The sequence below is a fragment of the Parasteatoda tepidariorum genome, chromosome 9 (genome assembly GCF_982258835.1).
Source record: "Parasteatoda tepidariorum strain Cologne lab strain chromosome 9, Ptep-v5.0, whole genome shotgun sequence".
In the NCBI taxonomy this organism is placed as follows: Eukaryota; Metazoa; Arthropoda; class Arachnida; order Araneae; family Theridiidae; genus Parasteatoda; species Parasteatoda tepidariorum.
Genome location: NC_141763.1, coordinates 6258839 through 6275576, shown reverse-complemented (window position 1 = coordinate 6275576; position 16738 = coordinate 6258839). Strand labels below are relative to the sequence as shown.

Sequence of the window (16738 nt, the reverse complement as noted above, 5' to 3'; positions counted from 1 at the left end):
CTGGTTTTATATATTTACTTTATATATTATATTTAAAAGTATAAGTTTTATATATTATATTCAAAACTTAATTTTAATTAGCCTGAGCAATTTCAAGAAGATTTGTTCCTGACACTGCTGCACCTACTCCATCACTTACAGCTAAGGAATGGCCGAATGGAAAAAACAGAAATCCTATTCTGATATCCATGTACGTAGGTATGGTAATAGTCATTGTATGTTTTGTAATAACTCCAGGTAAAAAAAAAAGAAGAAAAAAAATTTAACTACATAGCTGCCAGTTTTCATGAAAAGATTGGAGGATTCCTAAATTTTGGGGAAATCTTTTTTGCTCATAGGAAATATTCAAGTCTTACAAATTTGTGAATTTTTTTTTAACAATATCAAAAACTTTTACATTTTTGCAACTTTTATTTTTATTTTATATATTAATACAAATTCTACGTTAAATTTTCATTCAGTTAAGTTTTAGTAAAGGTTTTAACTGTGATTTTTATTTAATCATTTTATTTATTCAGATACATTTTTGAAGCAACAGATTTAAAATACCACTTTATTAGACTAAGCAAATTTTTTGTTTTTTCTTTCTAAGAAAAAATTGTCTGCATGTATGTAGTGCATATAAAATCTTAGTGCTGTTAGAATTTCAATGTGGTCTGGATTTTAAACTCATTTTTGGTTTACTTTGAAATAACAAGGTAAATCCCCTAGTTACTCCTAAATGTTTCCTTTTATTTCATATATTGTGCCTTGTGAAAAGATTTGTTTTTAAATTTTGTAAAAAAAAAGTGATAAAACCAGCAGAAGTAAACTCCTTAAATTATACTTATATGTAGATATTTTGTGTGAAAAGATATAAATTGATTTTTCAAAACACAAGAAACATTTTTAAACAAATCTATATATCATAATCTCTATATATATTCGATTTCATTGAAGATATTTAGAGGTATCGCTATTGGCAAAAAAATATCTAAATTCACAATTGTAAATATTTTGTAATTTCAAAAATGCATTTTCGAAATGTTTCAAAGTACTCAGTCACTTTTTCAATGATAATATAATTAAAAAAAAAGAAAACTAATGAACTTTTCTGAACTACAATTAATTAACTTTAAAAAAACACATCTATGTAAATCACATGTATATTTCCCTCTGTTTATTAGTTATGAATTAAAAGCATGTGTAATGAAATATTCTTGCTGCATTTTGTATTATTTTAAGTGTGAAAATTTATACATTATTTAAAAAGTTAGTATTTTTTACTATATTTTTTAAATATTTTTATCAGAAATATTTACTAATGAAAAAATGGATTAAACATAATAAATATGTAATAAAAAAGAAATTAATTTTTAAATTAATGAAAGTTATTAAGAAAATTATGTATATAAGAAACTCATTCAGTTTTGTTTTATCCATTTCAATGTTGATAAATTTAAATTAATAAGTTAATTATGTGATTGGTTGAATTGCCTTAGAACCAGTTGTCCTAGAGTTTCCGATACTAAGTGAGCTTTAATGGTACCAAACTTTACCAGTTTTACTTTCTAGCCGATGATCTCCATTTCATTCCTGTTAGCAAATTAAGTAAAAAACTATGTGTTTTGTATATAATATGAATCGGACTGTTTCGTTTTTATTATACATTTATTAAATAGAAATTAATAAAATAAATAAACTATATACATGAAGAAAATTATTGGCACTGCTGCAATTGCAGTAAACAATGAAAAGTAGTTCATGAGAGAACTTCCAAAATTGAACTTGAAATACATTTGATTCTCTGACAGCAATGTAAAGTGGGGTGGGGGCTGTGATAACTAAATTCATAATTTCTGTGTTTATCTCTACTAATAAATTTGATGAGAAATGATCAAATGAATGAACACATAACACACAAGAGAAAATAGCTCCCCAGTGTTAGCCTCTTTTTTTTTCTCCTTATGCTAACCTGTACTCTTACGCACATTTATGTAACCAAGCTTGTCATTGGTATTTTTTATCATTATAATTTTTTGCATTTTAACTTTTTGCATTTTCAATAGATGGTTGCATAAATATTAGACAATTAGGGAAAATAGCTTCTGAATGCCATTCAAAAATTAATGATTTTTTTAAATGCATATATATATACAGATGGGTGACAAAATAATACGAACACCTATGAAATATCAGAAAATCTTTATTAATAGGGAGTTGGACCACCCTTTGACTGAATTACAGATTTAATACGACGTGGGATCAATGCATGAAGATAATGGACAACGTTTAAAGGAATATTAAGCCATTCCTCTTGCAAAGCGGCCTCTAATTCCAAAAGATTTGATGGAGGTGGGAATTGGGAACGAAGTTTAAACTCCAAATATTGCCACAAATGTTCAATAAAATTTAAGTCCGGAGACTGAGGGGGCCAGGCAAGATGCTCAACTTCATTGTCATGCTCTTCGCACCATGTTTGAACGCACCTAGCGGTGTGGGTTGGGGCGTTATCGTCTTGAAAAATCGGTCGCTCTCCAGGGAATACAGTCTGTACAAAAGGATGAACATGATCCGCTAGAACGCTTATATAGTCATTAGATTTGATTCTCCCATGCAGACGTACTAGTGGCCAAAGACCACGCCAAGATATCGCACCCCAAACCATAATGGAGCCACCTCCATGTTTCACAGTTGGTAAGAGGCATTCAGGATCAAATGCTTCTTTGGGTGATCTCCAGACATAAACGCGTCCGGTGGTCTGAAATAAGGTGAAGGATGATTCATCGGACCATATTACCTGCTGATACTGCTGTGGGGACCAGCCTTTGTGACCTCTACACCACTGACGGCGCTTGAAAGCATTGGTTGCTGTCACCAAGAGTTTACGAATTGCCACTCTACCATAAATGTTCGCTGCATGAAGTTCTCTTTGAACAGTTCTTGTTGAAACGGGATCCTGAAGATGACTGCTCATGTCTGATGTTTTCTCGGATAATGACTGCTTGTGTTTTCGAGCTACTACGCGCTGCAAGACACGTCTATCCCTATCATCAAGCTTTGACTTTCAGCCACTGTTTTGCTTTGAAGACTTCGTCTTACCCTCTTTCATGTATGCTGTCATAACGGCTGATACAGTACTTCTTGCAAACCCCAAAAGGTTTGCTGTTTCTGTCACCGATGCTCCACTTAAACGCGCCCCAACAATCCTCCCTCTTTGGAATTCTGACAGGTCAGACATTTCACCTTATAAAAGCTAGTTAGATAAACTCATGCAACACAGGTGACTAATGTTGAGAGACTGATAGCTTCCTCTTCACGCTCACTAGGTGGCAGACTTCTGTTGCAGGTGGCGCGGTTGTACTGCAGGTGTGAAATAAATCACTCTTTTTCACAGGTGTTCGTATTATTTTGTCATCCATCTATATATATATATATATATATATATATATATATATACATATATTGCATGTGTGTGTGTGTATATATGTAATGTGCATTAGAAGACTTATTCTTTCTTAAAGTGGAAATTAATTTTGGCTGGTAATTTCTTACGCATGTTTATTTTATAAGGTGTATTGATATTTATTTTTCACTTTTTTTTATTGATAAAACTTCTTTCGCAATAATTGAATGCTAGACATTTTCAACTCCTTATAAATGTATAATTCTTGTACATTTAATATCACTATTTTGACGATGACTTAAAAATTGTCGTAATAGCAGATTTCTCTTTATGCCATACTCTTTATAGCTTTTATTGTATTCATAATTCCATATTTAAGAAAAAACTTTGTTGGAATTCATTCAAAAGTTAAAAAAATATCTGTTATAAAGCAAGATTTTATACAATTGAATATATACATCCCACTCTAATTATAAAAACTGAATTAATAATTTTAGTGATTCAAATAATTAGAGTACAAAATAAATTATTTCTGCATGAGATATATTTCTAAAGTAACTTGATTAATTTTCTTCAGTATTTTATAAAATGGTCTAAAGAACTGCTTGCAAACTGTGTAATTTTTAATATTTCTTAAAAATATATTCTTGAACCATCATAGTTTTTTGCAAATTTAAGAAGGGTTTTTATTATAAAGATCTATTTATATATTGTCTAATTTAAATATGTTTAGATTTTGGCAGTTTTATTTTTTAAATATTTCTTTTGTCTTAATACAGTGACCTCTCACTTATGCACCACCTCTTTTATGCACCTTTTTCATTTATACAACGATTTTTATAGGTCCCAGTACATTAGATAGGAAAATAATGATAAACATCCTTCGTTTATGCGTCGCTCTAAAAGTCAATTTTTCAATTATGTGCCGAAATTTTAGGCTAACATTTTAATTTTTTAATTCTTTAAATATTTGTTCTTTTTTTAAAAAAAGTGTTTTAAATTAAAAATGAAGGAAATAAGCAATCCTTGTTACAGATGAAAAGAAATATATGTTGTTAGATCCTATTGAATTTGCTTCCCCCTGTGACCTTTTCATTTTTGCGGTTTCTGGAAAGACATTCTTTCTAGAATTTTGAATAGGGTGTCTTATCTGTTACACTAACAGCAATGAAAGCCCATTCATCTTTTAGAAAATGACCATTCCTCTTGTCCAGAGATTAGTTTTACTCCCATGCTGTTTTCTAGAAAGAAAAAAAAGACACCTGGAATATGAAAGATGAAAGAGATCGCGATCACTTACTTGCAGTCAGATGGGCATTATAAGTAAATAAAAGGAGGTGATCTGTTTAGTGACATTAGTAATCGAACAACTTATTGTGCAGCATATTATGACGTCAAGTACTTTTCTTATAAATTTATCATGTGATGTTTCACCCCCTCCCTAAAACTCAAAATTTTTGTGAAGAAGTGTTCATTTATATCTAACCTTAACTTGTGGACGATGAGAACGTGGTGGATGATACTGACGAGGATGATAAAGTTCCTCCAAATCACACAACAGTATTGGAAGCTTTAGACACTATTCGTGACTATTTACAATTTAATTTTGCTTCTGAAACTCTCCCTTATCCCATTTGTATGAACTGGAGGAAACTGTTTTTGAAATACGTCGGCAAAAACAAATACAAACATGTATTAAGATTATTTTGTAAGGAAATAAATTGTCTTAAGGTATGTTAAATTTTTTCTTTGTATAATTATAGTAAATACCAAAGCAGTATAAATATTAACATTTAATCTTTAGAAACATATTTATTCATATTGTCATTGCAATTTACATTGCGTTTTAGAATTTTGAAGCTTTTCACTTATGCGCCTTTTTCTCTTGGCCCCTTACACCGTTGCATAAGTGAGAGTTCACTGTACTTCTGGATAAATAATTTAATACTACTATATTTGCATTACTTTTTTTTGTTTTCTTTTATTATTTAGATTTCTTTTTTTTAATTTCTTACGGTTTGTGTAAATAAAAGCTTTTAATTTTATTTTGAAAATTTATTTATTCTGTAGATGTTGAAAATTTTTATTTTAAGTAAACTTATTTGTTTGATTCTTGTACATTTCCATTGTTTTGCAATAATTTGTTTATAATCAATCTTTGAACCAAGTGGAATATTTTTTCTAACTTGTTTCTAAAATTATTTAACAAGAATTAACTTAGAAGCTGGAATTGCTGACATGCGTATTGAATACTTTTATTTTTCCTTTAGGTTCTAAAGTGGTTATTAATTTGATATTTCTTAATTTGAAATATATTCTATATATTCTTCCTAATTTATTTTTAAAAAAAAATGGTATTTTAATTAATAAAGAACAGTTATTTTTTATGTAAGTAATTTTCACAAGATTCTTAAAATAAGAACATTACAGAATCGAACTCTGATAATGATTTTAGATTTGATATTCCTTTTTTCTCTTCACTAAGAATGTTCTTTTTATATTGACAACACTTCAATATTTGAAGAAGAAAGAAATTTCTCCTATACAGCTGTAAAGTTTTGCATTTATCTAAAGTTTCTTATTCTCTAGGTTTACAGTAAATTTTAGTTAAATTTTAAATAACTGGTAGGTTTTTACTCTTATTTAAAAAAGGAAAAAACATTTGGAAAAGTTTTTTTTAATTTTTTTATATGTCTTAAATACATTTTAGAGAGGGATGTGAGCACTGCAAATAATGTCATTTTTTAATTGTGTTATATTTGTGTTACTTATCATAATATTAATTACTTGTAGGACTCATCTTCACTGTGTTTCTTCTTGCAATAATTCAACTGCTGTTAAACCTTGATCAACTTGAGTAATAATGAAACAACCTGGGAGAGAATAAAAAATGCTTTGAATACCTCTGCAGTAAGTTCTAAATAATATGAAATTTGTAAATTTCTGTATTACATATACACTTTAGAAATCAATTGTTCCACAGATAACCTAGGTGATGTACAGATTAACTTGAGTAACCTCCTTTTTAAGTACACTTCAATAATTTTCTTTTCAAAATCCATTCAATTACTTTTGTAAAATTGTACTGTATTATTACATACAAAAGCTTCATATACCATTTACTTGTTGCTGAACTTTATTCAGTTCTCCTTAATATCATGCTCAATATTCACTATAATCTGGTACAAAACAATTTTTCAATTGATTATATAGAATCAATTGATCATTAAAGCACACAATTTTGTGCTGGTTTACTTTTGCAAATGTTTTAATATTTTACAAATTAATTTGGGTTCTTCCTTAACATTTTATTGAACATTATCTGAATCTAAAAGTCATTCTCAGTCAATTAGGAATTCAGCTCATAATTAACTTAATGTTGATATTTTTTAAATTAAAATTATAGATTAAATTATACAAATCAATGTCTAGCAATGTAGAAACTTTTAAAACAAGAATTTAGTTACAGTTTTAAATTGCCATTTCTTTGGAAAATGTAATTACTGTTTCCTCACATAAATACTTTAAAAACGCATTAAGAAAGTAATTACCTTTTTTCTTATAAATAAATAATATTTTAAAATAACATAGAAAATATTTTAATTGATATTTCATTGAAAAGTAGTTATTTAATTTTAGTATATTTTATGCCTATACAACCAGTGAACCTTTAAGGACTTATTTTTTATGTTAAAAAGAAATTGATGATGTGTGTCATTTTTAAGTGTTTTGTGTATTATGCACGAGTTTGCTGATCCGCACTTTGTGGGCCACTCAATTCTGTGGTTAATCGACAGTTTACTCTACAGTTAACAAGCATCAACAAGTAACTAAAATTGAAATTGCTAACTTTTGCTTTGTGTATTAAGTTTTTTTCCTTTTTTAAAGGAACCAAATATCTTTTTATTATGTATATAATAATAAAATATTAATAATTAAAATATTCTAAATTTTTTTGGTGCAAAAAGAAAGAAAAAGAATATGTTAAGCAAACTTCAGATAAAAATTATGAAAACAAAAATACATTAAGTTTTGAGAAAATATGTTTTTTTTTTCAGCTCATCATTTTTTTTAACAAATTTTGTTTTAAATCAAAACTATCTGTGGGACACAAAACAAAGTGTATTCATAAGTTATTTAAGCATGTTTAGATAAATTATTTTAACTTGTTCTTTTTATTTTAAAATTTTGTATTATATTTACTGACTATGTTCTTATTGTTAAACTATATCATTCTTATTTTAATGTTGTTTGAAATCTGACGAAATAGAAACAACATATGTAATTACATTAAATTAAAACATATTAAACACATTAAAAGTTTTTTAAATAATTAAAAAATTAAAATCCCTTATTCAGTTATAAATTTCCCTTTTAAGTATATTTTAGATTGGCACAGTAATTAAAAAACAATAGTTTTTCCTATTAGTTGTAAAGCAATTTTTTTTTAAAATTAAACTCTTGATATAGTGTATAAAAATAAGTTATTATAGTTTGTACAAATTAATTTTTTTTTACTCACTTGCAATTTACTGAAAGAAAGCTGGAGGGACAGGAATTACCCTCAAAAAAGTAACACATAGAGTTTTTAAGATCAAGTGAAACTTATATATCATAAAAGAAATGATACTGCAATTAAACTTCAATATTCTTTAGTGAGAAATGTTATTTGTAACCTAAGACAGGGTAAATAGCATTTTTAAAAAGTGCTTAAAGGTGCTTATTTTTAATTTACAGTTTTTAAATGCCCTTAAAAGTGCTTTTTTTATTCAGGGTTTGTAAAAGGTGCTTAATGGTCTTTCTTTTAAAGAAAGATTTATTTTATCATGATTATATAAAGTTTTTAATTTTTTTATTAATTGTATTGATTTTTTGTTTATAAATTAAAAACTTTAAAAATAGAAAAAAATAATTTTTATTACTGCACAAATCATAATGATGATCTTTTTATAGAAAGTGATTAAAGATATTTTTTGAGTGCTTGAAAAGTACTTAAAAGGTGCTTGTTTTTTGTTGAAAAATCTAGCTACGCACGTTTTATCTACTACGTTTAAATAAATGTGTTTATAAAAGCCAAATTACGGGGAAACTTCAAATCTTAGTTTAAGTAGTATAAATATTGAATTATTTTTTATTCTACTGCCTTGAAATCATTTTGACTATTTATTTATTTACTGTGATTGTAATTATTGATAAGCTTGCTAGTGCTTAAATCTTTATTTGAAAAATTTTAATTAAAGCTAAGGAATTAAAATATTATTTGTCTCCTAAAATCTTTAGTAATATTCTCTCAATGCTTGGAAAATGGACAAGTAGAATCTTAATTTCAAACTCTGCTTAATTTCTTTTAACATAGTACAATTTTGATATCCTAAATTTCTTGGTACAAGAAAAAGAATTAAAATGCTTTAATTACAAATAAAATTAGTTAAATTTAATATAGTAACTAAGTAATGCCTTGAATATCAAAGTAACTTTCTTTTCTTATTATCCATCCTACAAAATGTATATCATACATATAAAAAAAAATTTTATTCATGAAAACCATTTATTCAATTAAAATTTGCATCATCACATTCTTGTAAGCTTTTGTTTAATAGTCTTATGTAGTTTGCTTTAGAAAAACATGAGATTGAAACTTAAATTTATGAAAATGTTGAATAAATTTTTTTTAACTATACCCTTTAAGTTGCCCCCCCCCCAATGTTCTGCTCAGGTTTCATCCACTATTAAAATAATTACATCTTTTTACTTTTGTATTAAAACTACTTCTATTAACTACCACTAAACTAATTACTTCTATTTACTTGAATAAATTTTATAAAAAATAGAATATTCTAATGTTTTGATATTTAACAATACATCATTTTATTAAAAAATGAGCAAATTTTAAGTTAGTGAATTTGTATGATTTAAAATAAGTTCCTCTCAAAAATATTGTTTGCATATATGCATTATATAATGCTTAAAAATTAAATGTTTTATTTTTATCTGATAAAAACTTGGATTTTTCTAATATTTTCATTATAGAGTTGTTCATATTTGATCTCAAACGTTTAAAATTTGTCCTATGTTCCATTAATAAAGTGTGTTGAAATATAAAAGCTACTGCTGTGTACTTTCTGTTTTTAAATAATTTGGAATATAGAAATAGTGTATTTTATTGTTATTTTTTGAAAAACTTTAATTCATTTAAGTCGAGCAAATTATATGTTTTTTAGTTTACTGTGTGTCTCTTTTAAAATTAGTCTGCCATTTGTCTGCTGTTTCAAAAAATCTCCGTATTTTTTCTTTAATTTGTCCTTGGCCCACTACAAAGCCTCTATTGTATCACATATTCTGTTTTCCTATGTTTAAATTTATTTTTTCTCGGGTGCAGTCTATTATTTTCAAGTCAAGATAACCATTAATATTATTATAAATAAAATATTAAGAAAACGTTCCAATATAAAATTATAATAACTGTGTATTTTACTCTTAAAATAAGCTTATTTTGCAAAAAAGAATGACCTTTAAAAGAAACGAATGTGGTGCAATTATGAGGATTTGTGAGCAGAGCCACCAAGTTTTCTTTTCTTTTTTTTTTCTCTTAAAGTTTGTTTGAACATTGACTAATCCTACATTTTTATTAGAAAAACTTTTTGTTACACTTCTAAATTTAAATATCCGTATTCAAGCACTAACTTAAGTGGATAGTTTTTATTCCATAATGATTTATGTCAAATATTATAAAACCATTTAAATGACTTGTTGTTTTTATTTTTTCATGTATGTTACATATGTTTAATTGAAGTGTATCAAAATCAGAGGAGTTACTACATAAAGCAATAACTTAATACAGTATATATACATGGTGCTCAGTAAAGTTCAAGTGCCTGTGCACTCTTTTAACTTTTGTTTTCAAACAGCTGCAGCTTTTAAAAAATGTATCTGCAGCTGTTATAGTGTCTATGTATTGTAAAATAGCTATGTACTACATGATTATATTACTTAAAATGCTAACTGGAGATTTGTGTTCCTATCTTGACAGTGGCACGTTCCTATCTTGACATATGGGAAAATTTAATGATGCTGATAATAATTTTGAAAAATTTGTGCATTTGAAAAAACACAAAAGAAAAGCTCTTTGAGTACTTAAAATGATCACAGTACTGTAAAGATTGCTGAAAAAAATATAGCATAAACCAAACATCAAAAAAAAATTTTATTATAAAGAAATATTATCTTAATAATTCATAAAAAGTTGCATAATATGTAAGCTGGAAGGTGTGGAGGGAACTTAAACATTATCTAGCAAATTAAGAACGGCTTAATAATTTTTTTTTATGCCAAATCGAATTGAATCAAAACCTAAATGAATAGGATAAACAATTTAGTAGTTATAAGGGTTATCATGCATAAAAGGTTTAAATATTAGTTAAACCTATTTGCACATAAAAACCCTTATAACTTCCACACTATGAAACATTCAGAATTCAACAGTGTATTTGATAGCAATACCTGAATTTTTTTTTATTTAAATAGTAATTTAGAAGTTTTTACTGGTAAAACTTCCAGTTTTGTATTCTTGGCTCTTTTTTTTAATCACATTCAGAATAAAACAATATGCAGAATATAATATCTCACATGTTTAAATAGCAATTTTGAACTCACAAATAGGTGAAATTGTAATTTTTATTCTAAATTTTAAAATCTACATTTGTTTTTTTTTTTTTTTTTTTTTTTTTTTTTTTTTTGATTTTCAAAACCACTTCTCTAGACTGTTATGCGTTAAAAAGTGTAAATCAAAGCTTTAAGCCTTTAAAACTCTTGTCTTCTGCTGAACACATTTTGGACTGTTTGGGTTTCTTTTGAGAATTTTTTTTTTATTTTTTATTTTTTTCATCATTGACTTTTTGAATATCTTCAAATTTTGGTCTAACTCTAGCAACTTGGTTTGGATTTAGAACAACTATTTTAATTATTTATTTTCTTTTGATCATGTTCAATTTAAAGTAAGTATAATATACCAGACAATACCTCACTTGCTCAGGCAGCAATGTCAAATGCTTAAATATTTATAAGTCTAAATTTGCATTGTTTTTTCATTATACCACATCAACTTCTAAACTTTTAGTTTTATTGATTGGGATTCTATTTTTTTTTCTTCGATTTAACGTGAATGAATTCATCAGAAACAATACCTCCTTTGTCTAGATAGCAAAATTTAAGTTTTGCACTACTCTGACTTCTTCTGTAAATTTAAGATAGTGGCAAAGCTAACTTAAAATATCTGCATTTTGCGTTAAAATACGACTTTTGTAACATTGAACTGGTTTCCTCCAAATGTTTCCATGTTCTTCTATTTTGAAAGAATGTTCCTAGATTCCTAGTTTTGTGATTAAACGAGTAAATATTATGTAAGTACTCATTTTTCCAAACATAAAAGTTATTTTAAATTTCATCAGCTATGGTCTGATCCTTATAATTAATATCATTAGAAAAAGAAATTATCTCTATATATAAATGAATGTTTATGTAATACTCTTAGTAATTTCAACTAAAAATATTTAAAATTGCAATTCGAATCAAGTTGTAGTGTAGTAGTCAAACATGCTTGCTTACTCTTATAATATTACACACCCGCCAAATCTCTTGTTTTTTAACGAAGACTCCTGTATTTTGCGACTATCTCCTGTTTACCTGTGTATTCTCAAATTTCTCTGTATTTGTTGCTGAAATTTCTAAAACAAAATCCATAAAATATCTGCTGATGGCAAAAATACTCAACTGATAGTGCTATTGCCAGTACTGCAATATGTTTAGTGTTAATAGTTTAAGTACTCCTCAAGGTCAGGGCTAACCGTGGGACGTTTTCATGATTTTCCTCTCTATGTTACGCAAATGCGGGTAAGTTCCATCAAAGAATCCGCCTTGAAGGCAAATTTCTCCCAATACTTGATTGATCCAGGAGTTCCCTTGTACTCTGGATTGGGTTCAAAACTACAAGTCTATGGAGTGCAACATTAGTAGCCTTAAACCCAAAATTGGGTCAGCTGTTTAACAACGATTTAAAAATAGTTTAAGCCATTATAAATAATAATTTTAAAAAATCTTCTTTAGATTCATAGACATAGTTTTTACTTCCCTAAATGTAAGTGCTTATATTATTTCCAATTTTGAATTTCTCTTTTTGACTTGCATGATGTTTCAAAACTTTACTTGTAGCCTAAAATATATCGCTAGTAAAATCTCCATTATTTTATTTCTCCAATGTTGGCAGGTATGATATTAACTATGAGTGCCTGTCTTTGTTGTATTCTGCCTATTTACTCCGGTTTTTCCTTCAGACTTCCCCTTTTCAACAGACTGATTGGTTCTAAAAGCAAAGAAATTTCAGAAAAATATTCTTCTCTGCAGAGTGAGAACATAAGATGTTTGAAAGGACTGCATGAGATTCAAGACGTAAGAAATCCTGGGTTTGCATCCAGCATAATAGAAATAATAATTCTAGCAAAGGAATGTCTATTGAGAAATCAACTGTTATCATTCAGCAAGCTTGGAGACAGTAAGTTGTCCTTCAGAGATACATTTTTTTTTAAAATTAAATTACAAAATGTATCTTATTCTTATATTTTTTTCAATTATGCCTATTATTTTTCAAAATATACCTGATTCTTTTTCAACTACTTTGACACTTGACTGCCTTTTATAGTGGTATCTTTTTCAGTATTTTACATTTTTGAAATGTTCAATTAATTATACATAGCTGCCAACTCTACTGGATTTTGCCAGGTTTAATAAAAATTCTCCAGGTTTTTGTATATTTTAGAAAATTCCCTAAAATATAGTAAGTTTCCTTAAAAAAATCCCTATTGAAATGGAATTTTTGTACAAATAATTACTTGAATATTTAAATAAATACTACTAATAAATAAAGAAGTGAACCTCATTTATAGAAATCGGTTAAAAACTTTTTTTGTTCAAGAATGTTCAATTTATTTTCATTCAAATCTCTCTTCTTAAACTAATTAAAAAATCTTTTAACTATCTTTGATGAATTAAATACCTATTAATATTCGAAATTATGAGTAAACATAATACATAACATATCAGGTATGTTTAATGTCAACCATAACTGGAAAATATTGCAGTTTATCTATTTTGGTAACTATAAAAATCCCTATGTGTAAAATATTTAGTTCATTGTGCAACAATTATCATGAAATGTATATTATTTGGTAAAATTTTTATCCATCTTGGCAGCTATGAATTATATATAAGTTACAAATGATTTCAAAATTGGTAGAGTAGTTCTTAAGAAAAGTATTTAGCTGATAGCTTTTAAATTTTGTATTTCGGCATTTAATATAAAACAGTTTAAAATTATGTAAAAATCTCTATGCCTTACAACTTAAACTTTTTTCAACTGTTATTTAAATAAAATAATAATTATTGAAAATAATTCTTTTATTCAAACTATTCTTTAGGAAATAAGTTTCATTTGCAAGTACAAGTGTTTTTTTTTTTAATTGTGTAATTAGTTTTAGATTTATAACCAAAATCTAAGAAAGTAAAATAAACATGAAGAAGTCCAAACTTTGTCCTGAAATTAATAAAACTAATTTTTAGATTCTCAGCTGCCATTAGATTTTATTGCTCTAAGTACAAATCTGTCAAAAAAAGACCTTATTATTCAGAGAAAGTTTGTTGTCTGATTCTTTTACTAAAGTAATAGTTAGTACTAATTAAATAGCATATTTGAGATTAATTCATTGAACCACTAAGATTGTTTTAGTACTGAAAATCCCATCATTAGAACAGAAGTTATTTAGGGTGATGTCTTTTCTTTCTTTTTTCTGCAGAATGATCATTAATCTATCTGTTTAAATTTTAACATGGTGTTTAAAATTCTGTTTTACTCATTGCATTGAGTAAATTGTTTTTTGAAAAGTTCAGGTTTACACAGGCTCATTGAATTAAATTTCAATGGGGCTAAATAAATCTGGGAAAAGAAAAGTAACATTGGAAAAATTTTATAATTCAGGATGTTTTTTATTTTTCTAAAAAATATTTTTTCTTAAATAAAATATAATTTTCTTTTGAAACCAAAACTTCATTGCACAAACCTAATAAATTTTTGAATTGCGAGCATACTTAATTGATCTCATGGCACATTTTATGAATATTTAAACATATTTGTTTATTTTCGTTTTTAAAAATTATTTCGAATGCTACAACTTTATTTTATTTGGAATATTTTTTCGACGCAAATACTGCATAACCTCGATTGATCGTTTTGCAGAGGGCTGTGCTAAGCCAATGATAGATGCAAATGATAGTGCAAATGACAAATGCAAACATAAAATATTGATTAATGACTACAAATCGTGTAAAAAATATTAAAGAAGTAATGAGCTTGAAAATAAATGATTTTATAATAAATATGAAAATATTTTAGTTGTAAAAATTACGTATTTATTGCAGAAATATAAAAATGAAGCAATATAAAAATTAATAGCTCTATAAAGAATAGGTTTCACTAAAACAAGTACTTAATATAAAGAAGAAAAGAAATTTCTATGTCAATTGCTACCTGGTCAACAAAGAAAATTTTTTATTTTAGTTACCTTTTTTTAAATAATTAAAAATTTTTCTCACGCATAAAACTGAAATTAATTAATAAAATTTAATGAATGAATTAATATTTGAAAAGACTGTGTTAACTTCAAGTGTCATCCACTAGAAATTTAAAAAGAGGTATTTGAACTTGAGTGTATTTCATTAACAATTGAATATTTGAACAAGATATAGGGAGAACTAATAGTAGGAATTAAAAAAGGAAGTAAAGAGTCAGAATGATATCTTTTTAATATTGATTACAATTTTAAAAGCAACGCAACTGATTAAAAAGAAATTGACGTAACCCAATTGACCAACACATGATCTTTATTATTTACTTTCAGATATTTAATGAAAGTGAAGTTTTTAAAGATGCAGGCAACTATTTAAAGGACATTTAAAACCATAGATAAACGAATTGGAGCCGAAAAGCAGTGGTGTATAAAACTTCAATCATTTTTTGAACAATGGTAGGGGAGAATTAACAATATATTTCAATTGTGTGCAATTACTGTTCTTGATACTGTGTGCCAAAAATACTGAACTTTATTTTTCTATTATTATTTTTTTATTGTATTGCTATTAAATGAACATCATTGAAATGTGAAACTTTTAAATTTTTATGTAAAATTTCTTTGTTGAACATTATCTCTAGATAGGCCACAGGAATGCAGCTACGGATTTTAAATTTGGCATGCCGGGCGGCAATTGTTTATGAACTTAACATAGATTTTTTTCTCGAAATTCCAATCTGTTCTAAAGTTATTATAATTTTAAATGTTATTTTTGCAAATTTTTCCTCGCTTTGTTTTGGCTTTATGTTACATATTGCTTTGCTGCTCAAAATCTGTGAAACTTAAAATTTGCAAGTTTGATAGAATAAAAAAAATTTAGTTTGTTTGTTAGCTGTTAAAACTTGTGAGGAAAAAAATGAATCGACGGATTTTGTTATTAACTCACTATCACCCCGGGAAAAAAAAATTTCTGAAAAAATTGCATAAAGTGTTTCTTGTGATTTTTTATTAAATTATTGACTGTTTATCATTGTGAAAAGTTTATTTTAATTTAATAGAAAATCTACGCGGCATGTGTTAACTGATGGTAAATTTCTGAAATTTGGTGGAAACTCTCCATGAAGAGAGTGCAAAACCTTCTGGACAAACCAACTTCCTCACCGAATCCAGGCAGTTATCAAGTCCAGATAAGGTGTTACACTATAATAAAATATAGCTTTTTGAATAAATTGAAAGGCTGAGACTGTTTGACAGAAAAAAGTAAGTTATTAAAGCTTAAAGAAAGTTTTTAAAGTTTAAAATCAAACTTTTGCCAATAAATAAAAAGTTGTACCTCCATAAATAATGATGCTGGCAAAATACCACAATTCTACAGTACTGTTTATGCCAGAAATTAACCATATTTTTTTCCTCATAATTCATCAATATGTGTCGTTACAGATCTCTTCTAAAAATAAAATTCTGGCTGAAATCTTACATGCAGTCATTAAAGTCATGTTTAAAAAATACTAATATACATTATTTAAGTATTTTTCAAACTTGACTTAAAACCATTAGAGTCATGTTTGAAAAATATTTAAATAATGTAAATTACCTCTTCAAAAAAAATTTACCTTCGTATTATTCAAACGATCTCTTTATTTTAATCATTATGTGTAGTCATAAGTAAGCTTACTACTTAGGTTTTTAGACTGAAGGCTAAGCTTTAGAGAATAATGAATGATATTTATTTATTATT

The 16738-nt window shown here is 26.8% G+C and overlaps 1 protein-coding gene across 14 annotated transcripts in view; it reads left to right on the top strand.

Moving 5' to 3' along the window:
• LOC107451863 (uncharacterized) overlaps positions 1-16738 on the top strand; it is a 114748-nt gene that overhangs the window by 62126 nt on the left and 35884 nt on the right. For 9 of the 14 annotated variants that reach the window (XM_087150743.1, XM_087150742.1, XM_087150739.1 and 6 more), the window contains 2 exons: positions 12715-12932; positions 16059-16260. The exons of 2 other annotated variants lie outside the window; for them this stretch is intronic. In XM_087150743.1, the coding sequence (XP_087006869.1) occupies positions 12715-12932; positions 16059-16081 (241 nt within the window). In that variant the 3' untranslated portion in view covers positions 16082-16260. Of the gene's footprint in view, positions 1-81; positions 219-12714; positions 12933-15330; positions 15457-16058; positions 16261-16738 lie in introns of those variants that run through there. 3 more of the 14 variants (XM_087150746.1, XM_087150748.1, XM_087150747.1) reach the window with 3 other exon arrangements.